The sequence below is a fragment of the Montipora foliosa genome, chromosome 4 (genome assembly GCF_036669935.1).
Source record: "Montipora foliosa isolate CH-2021 chromosome 4, ASM3666993v2, whole genome shotgun sequence".
NCBI lineage: Eukaryota > Metazoa > Cnidaria > Anthozoa > Scleractinia > Acroporidae > Montipora > Montipora foliosa.
Genome location: NC_090872.1, coordinates 22,865,599 through 22,873,098, shown reverse-complemented (window position 1 = coordinate 22,873,098; position 7,500 = coordinate 22,865,599). Strand labels below are relative to the sequence as shown.

General features: G+C 45.6%; 1 protein-coding gene across 1 annotated transcript in view; it reads left to right on the top strand.

Moving 5' to 3' along the window:
• Positions 1–7,490, top strand: part of LOC138000303 (protein dachsous-like) — a 15,635-nt gene extending 8,145 nt beyond the window's left edge. Inside the window, exons 2-3 of the mRNA XM_068846618.1 lie at positions 1–3,743; positions 4,240–7,490. The exon at positions 1–3,743 is cut by the window's left edge and continues 500 nt beyond it. Of these exons, the coding sequence (XP_068702719.1) occupies positions 1–3,743; positions 4,240–6,335 (5,839 nt within the window). The 3' untranslated portion in view covers positions 6,336–7,490. The remainder of the gene's footprint in view (positions 3,744–4,239) is intronic.
• The last annotated feature ends 10 nt before the right edge of the window (positions 7,491–7,500 follow it).

Sequence of the window (7,500 nt, the reverse complement as noted above, 5' to 3'; positions counted from 1 at the left end):
GGGACAAAACAGGCAAAGCAGCTACTTGTTTGTCACGGTATACGTGTTGGATTCCAACGATAACACACCGATATTTAACAAGAACCCTGTCACGGTACCCTTGCGTGAAGGTGTTCCTATCAACTTCAACGTGACAACAATTACAGCCCACGATTACGACTCTGGACAAAACAGTTGGATTCGGTATTCAATCGATTCTCAGCCTCAGCCTCCGAAGTTTAAAGTTAATCCGACGACAGGTGTGTTGCAGACAATCGGGGCAATCGATCGTGAGTCGGTAGATGAGTACACTTTAAATGTCCGAGCCACGGATCAAGCCTTTTCGGAATCCGAGCGATTATCGAGTACCCTGACAGTGTTTATAATTGTACTGGATACGAACGATAATAAGCCAGATTTTGTGTCGCCTGACCGAACGTTTGTATTGGAGGACGAACCTATCGGTTACCCTATCATCACTATTACTGCCATCGACCAGGACTCCGGCGACAATGCGCTGATCAGGTACTCAATCGTACAGGAAGACAGTAATATATTTTTTCTCGACCCAGACTCTGGTCTGCTGAAGCTTCACGGTACACTGGATTACGAAACTAAAACCAAGTATTTGCTAAACATATCAGCCACAGATTCAGGCTCTCCTCGTCTGACATCTTACCAGTCGCTGACTATAGATCTTGTAGACGTTAACGACAACGCGCCACAGTTTAACCAAAGTCTTTTTCGCGGTGATGTCTACGAAAATGAGCCAGTTGGTAGCCCTGTGATGATGATTAGCGCACATGATCCTGACAGTGGCTCAAACGGTGCCTTGAGCTACAACATCCCAAGGGGGGAGGTTATGCCGAAATTTGTCATTGATGCGGATACTGGGTTAATTTCCACAAATTCAACGTTGGACCGCGAGGAGAAGGATGCGTACTTTCTCACTGTTTACGCCAGTGATAAAGCATTTCCGTTCCGTGTTGCCACCTGTACGGTGAAAATCACTGTCCTGGATAGGAATGATCACGCCCCAGTTTTTAATCCGTCCTGGTTGAATTTAACCGTGATGGAGAACCGAGCACCATTCATGTTTCATGTGATGACTGCGCAAGACCCAGATATCGGGCAAAATGGCCGACTGAGATACGCTTTAACAAGTGGCAACGAAGATAAGAATTTGGCTATCGATGAGTTAACCGGAGAACTTTCGACTACAGCCGAACTCGACAGAGAAAATATACCTCGCTACGATTTACTTGTCACGGCCAGCGACATCACACCTCCGTTTTATAACTCCAGCGCTCACGTGACAATATTTGTTGGTGACGTCAATGACAACAGGCCAACGTTCCTTCGAGCTTCTTATGACATCAACATCCGGGAACTTACACCAATCAACACGGCTATTTTCAACGTAACAGCTGTTGATAGCGACCAGGGATTAAACGGGGAAGTGGTGTATTCCTTGAGCAACAAAACCTTTAGCGTCTTTCGTATCGATTCTAAAACTGGAGTGATCTACACCCAGAAACAATTCGACTTCTCGGTGACTCATGAGTACACGTTCAACTGTTACGCTACTGATCGTGGTGTTATCTCCAGGCGAGACTCAGCGGAAGTTAAGATTTCTCTCATTGACGAGAATAACCACGCGCCCGTGTTTCAAAAGCTACCCTACAGCAGCCAGATCCAACCTTCGGTTGTTCAAGGAATGCTTGTTTTAACGGTGAGCGCGTCGGACCCAGATTCCGTGGCAATCACGCAAATGACCTACCAACTCGTCGACAGTTCTTTATATTTTCAATTGACAAGCTCTGGAGAACTACGAGTCAAACAAGGCGTTACTTTGATACCGAATGGAACTTATGTTCTTAACGTATTAGCAGATGATGGTGGTAATCTCACTGGACGAGGAATCGCGGAGATAACCGTTGGTCCGATCACGGATAATCCCCCAATATTTGTAAACAGCACCCCTGCGAATGTCTCCATTTCCGAGAACAGCCCGAATGGTCAAGAGGTCACGCGAGTGATAGCCACGAGGTCGGGGAGTTCAAGTGGTATTGTTTACAGTATCATCAGTGGAAACGATGACAACGCGTTCATTATCAACCGACAAAGCGGTATCGTGACAATTGCAAATAAAGCAGTTCTTGACTTTGAGAGAGTGCGTCACTTCCGGCTTCAGATTATTGCCTCACTCGAAACCTTTTCATCACGCAATGCCTATCTGACACTAAACGTGAATTTGCTGGATGTGAATGACAACAAACCGTTGTTTCATCCTGCCAATATTTCTGTCCAACTAGCCGAAGATGACGCACTACTTTCTAGTGGTTTCAGCGCAAGGACCGTGAGCATGGTAACTGCAACGGACAGGGATTCTGGCAGCAACCAGGAAATATCGTACGAGATTGTTCTGGGGAATGTCAAGAACAAATTCGCCATCAACTCACAGACAGGTGTTATATCAACCAACGGTCAAATTGACCGCGAAGAGCGTGAATTTTATGACCTTGTTGTCAAGGCAACTGATAAGGGTAGCCCACCCTTGTCCAGTTCAAGTCACGTGTTTGTGAATGTTGTCGACGTCAACGACAACGTTCCATCATTCTCTGGACCTTACACGGTGAGCGTCGATGAAGACGTCAAAGTGGGGTATGTCGTGAAGCGAATCGCTGCTTTAGACGCAGATGAAATGCCAAACTTGATTTACTCCTTCAGCAATGGTAGGGACACTGAAAGTTTGTTCCACATTGATCGTTCGATCGGCGTCGTTACTGTTTTAGAATCCCTTGATTTCGAGCAGACTCGGTCCTATGCTTTGAAAATCAATGTTTCTGATGGAACGTACCAATCACAGACCACCCTGACGGTGAACGTTATCGACGTAAACGACAACGCCCCTGAGTTCTTGAACAGCTCGTACCAGGCCACATTGTCTGAGGAAACAGCCACCGGAACTTTCATCTTGCAAGTCAGCGCCGAAGACAAAGATAGCGGCACCAATGGTGAAATCACTTACGCGTTTCCCAGTGGTATCCAGGAGTTCAGGATCGACGCAGACACAGGCAGTATCTACACAGCGCAGAAGATTGAAGTCGGCCCACAGGAATCGTTATTCTTCGTCATGGTGTCGGCAACCGATCGTGGTGTCCCTCCTCAACGAGCCTTTGTGAATGTTAAGATTCAAATCAGCCGAACGCCGAGGTTCAACCTGCCGTCGTACGAAGCGAGCATTCCCGAGGACACAAAACCCGGAGCGGAGGTTGTCAGAGTCGGTGCTTCCGGAATTAACGGAACGAGAATAGGCTTTTTCATCACGAATGACCATCAGTCGTTGTTCCGAATTGGGCGCAGAACTGGAATCATAGCAGTGAACAAACTAGGTTTGGACTACGAAAAGGACAAGAATTACTTGCTGTTAGTCGAAGCTAGAGACGACACCACGAACAAGAGCGTTGTTGTCGGTGTTAACATCACTATCACCGACGTGAACGATAATCGGCCGATCTTTGATCCAAACTATTACTCCGTAGAGGTCTCCGAAGACGCATCGATTGGGAAGTCGCTTCTACGAGTCACTGCCACGGATAGAGACTCGGGCAAAAACGGTCAAGTGGTCTATTCTATTAATTCGGGCAATGATAAAAATTCTTTTAGCATCGATGAGATAACCGGCGAGATAGTAACAGTCAAGAAACTGGACTATGAGAATATGAAACGACATTTGCTTTCAGTGCAAGCTAAGGACCAAGGTAAGAACGTCATTTCTGTGAGTGTAAATCATTCTGGAAGTGATACCGGGATACTCGGGAAAAGTTATCCTAGAGACCTTGCGATTACTCGTTCTAAACTCACTCAACCGTAGAGGTACATTTGTGAGCTCGTGCAATCTTCGAACGAAGTTTTGGGACACTACACGTTATTTAAGTCCCAATCAGTCATCACCTATTTTCGAGGTACACTGTACTATTGTTTCAAAGTTCAAAGTTTAAAGTTGTTCGAGGTACTATAGTTTCAAAGTTCAACGTTTAAAGGTCAAAGTTTAAAGTTCAAAGGTTAAAGTTTCAAAGTATCACGTCTCCCTCTCCTGCCCTCTCTCCCAATAGAATGCCTTGCATGGGGAGCACGCGGTTAACCAAATGATATAATCGGCGTGCGTCGGCATTCACGCGAATGAGAATAAGTGGAGAACTTCATTCAGTTTGTAAGCCTTCTATTGAACACCTTTTGTGTTTATTTTGATTGCAGGTCTTTCCGCATTAACAAATTTTGCATCCGTTATCATCGGAGTCAGAGATTTGAACGACAACAAACCGATGTTCTACATTCTGAATCCGCAAAATGTTGCAGTGGAGGAAAACGCGCCCGTCGGGAAGCAATTTTATCAAGTCCTGGCAGTCGATTTGGACTCGGGAAAAAACAAGGAAGTGAAATACAGCATCACCGGTGGCAATGGAGCAAAGTTGTTTATTATTGATCGCGGGACTGGCTGGCTGAGTACCAACGCTTCTTTTGATTACGAGACGCAGTCCTCTTTCTCCTTGGAGGTTGCTGCCGTTGATTCAGGAATCCCTCCACTGACAAATAAAATCAACATTACCGTCTTTATAAAGAGCGTAGACGAAAGTGAACCTGCTTTTGTTAAGTCCGACTACTCATTTGACCTCCCAGGTAACGCCAAGATTGGGGACGTCGTCGGCCAGGTTAATGCAACGGACGCGGACGGCGGCGAAGACGGTGTTGTACGGTACTCGTTTGATTTCAGCAGTGTGGAAGTGTTTGGCATCAACGCCACCTCGGGTGTTATCTTCGTTAACAAGTCGCTCGATGAAGTGAGAAATAACCGGAAACGAAGAAGTGTGGAGCTCAACGAACGTGATTTCGGGTCACGAAGGGCTAAACGAAACACCAATGTAAAAATTGTCTCGCTTAATATTCGAGCCGATAGTGGTAAGCCCGGCTCCAAGGTCGGCCATGTTCGAGCTGAGGTAGGAATCGATTTTGCATGTCCTGGATGCCCGACCCCTCAGAGTACAGCTGGTGGTACAGATGGAATATCTGGGAGTGCTTTAACGGTTATCATCGCCGTAGCTTCCGTGGCTTTAGTTATTTTGATCGTTCTTTTCGTTCTCATAGTGGCAATGTACAAACGAAAGAAGAAGGCAAGAGATCGGCCTAATTCTCGTTCGGGGTTCGATGGCTCGTTCGATCCAATCGCTGTTTACCCATCTCTCAACGGGAATGTCAATCAAATGGAATCATCGGTTGACAACGTATCCACACCGCGTAGCATCTCTCAAGAACGATCTCCTTTAAATGGGCCGAGCGACTCACCCACGCGGCGAACGGATTCGTCGGACTCTCCGAACAGTGCATCTAGTGGCCGAGGTTCTTCAGAAGGCGTCGACTTCGAGGTCGACAATCCGGCAGTACTCGTCAAGGGAGACGTCGGAAGTCTTGCTTCGGAGAATTACGTGAGAACAGTCGTTGCGCCAGACTCAGGCATTCATCAAGATTCAGACCAAGCTTCTCAACTTACCATCAGTGATACGAGCAGCGTTTTGCGTGGCGAGGGACTCGGAATCGACAAACGATTGGATAAAATAGACAGAATGCTCGCTCGTCTTGGAAGTCAGGAAAGCCTCCATGTGTTCGGTGAGGAGGGGGGTGGGGAGGCTGATGGTGGAGTTGATGTCGGAAATTTGTTGTACGCGAAGCTCTCCGAGGTTGACGCTGACGATGATGAATCGATTATTGATGGCATACGACCTTTCGTTGACGAAGGACACGATCACCCTTCTTACGGCGGTTCGTTGAGCTCGATTGTTGGAAGTCGTGAGGAGTTGACCGGAAGTTACAATTGGGATCATTTGCTTGACTGGGGACCACAGTTTCAACCACTAGCGGACGTTTTTTTGGAAATTGGGAAAATGAAAGACGACTCTCCACCCAAAAGAAATATGAGTCTGAGCTTGCTATCCAGTCGCGAAGCAAGAAATCCTCCGGCAGGAATAGTAACCACAGATATGTTGTCATCGGTTTCGTCATTTCCCCGCTCTCCCATTAGCCCTCCCTCTACGCGGTACACTTCACCCGCATTCTCTCCAAACTTTACCCCGGCCATTACACCTTTAGTGACTCGTTCGCCTTCAGTTTCGCCCCTTGATACGGGTGCGTCGACGCCAGCATTTACTCCAGCCGGTACCACTCCTAAGTCAGGGTCGAGGCCCTCTTCTATACACGTTTTACAGTTGAGAAGAGACATGCACGATGGATCGAATTCAGACCTAACACATTCGCCGTCGATATCTGACAACGAGTCCAATCTAGAGATCGATGTATAGAGAAATTTGTTATTCTCGTATCTTTTGAACGAACCTATGAGCATTCCAGATTCCCTCAGTACTAGCAGCTTAATAGTATTGACATTAAGGAGATCAAGCGCGCGCCTTTTTTTTCAGCCAGGGACGGAAACCGGAAGTGAACATTTCGCATGCCTGAACAGCAGTGTCTTATATTTTTAAACTAACCGGCTTTATTATATGGCAAGCAATTCTCAGGCTAAATGAAGCAATGTGATTGGCGGTTTTGCGTTCGGTATTTTACAGTATGGACTATTAGTTTCCGTATTTATTTTTCTCTCTCCCGGGAAATTAAATGTTGAGCGAAACACAAAAAGTTTTTAAAAAGTGGAATTTATTTTTTCTCGTCGCAACAGTACAATTATAGCAAGCGGAATTTAGTGGTTACCGTTCAAAGTGTGCTGATGGGAGGCGAAGATTGCGAACATTCACCAAGCGGAGAACTGTCCGATCGCTCAAAAAACGATGCCATATAATAAACAACTTACTAACCTCCCATTGGTGGTTTGCAACCAATCTCCAGAGGCGCGAACAAAAGGAGCGAATTTTAAAAGATCATTTGTTTTCGTCCATCAATATGGCGGCCGATGACGTAACGTGAAAACCAATATTTCCCAGTACGGCGCTCACGCTCGGTTATTAAGAGGTTGGTAATATTGAAAAGATACTTCGCGATATATGTGTGGTAGTGTCAAGGCAAATGAAAAAAAAAACAGCAAACTTCCGGTTGTGGTCTGTGGCTCAAAAATGTCGCGTGCTTCATCTCCGTTTGTTATTCATGACGGTTACAATTAATCGTGCTTAAACATCAAATTGAAGCGTTTCGTTGTAAAAGTACAAATTTGACTCAGTGGCGAATTTCTTGAGATTTCTTTTGTATTCTGAACGACGATTTCTTTAGAAAGCATCTCTTTTTGTAGATAAGTTAAAACGGATGATCTCTATTTTTGTAAATATATAAGTAACTAAATCGTTCAGTCCCGTAGTATTGTTCTTTGAATTGCTTATATTTCGGAAATTTATCTAAATATATTGTTGATAACTTTATTCTACTCCAGCTTGAGACAGAGACGGTGTTCCGCGGCCTGTCCGGTAGGACGGTTTGTATTAAAGAAGATAAACCTTTTTTTCGTGCCGAAAATATCTT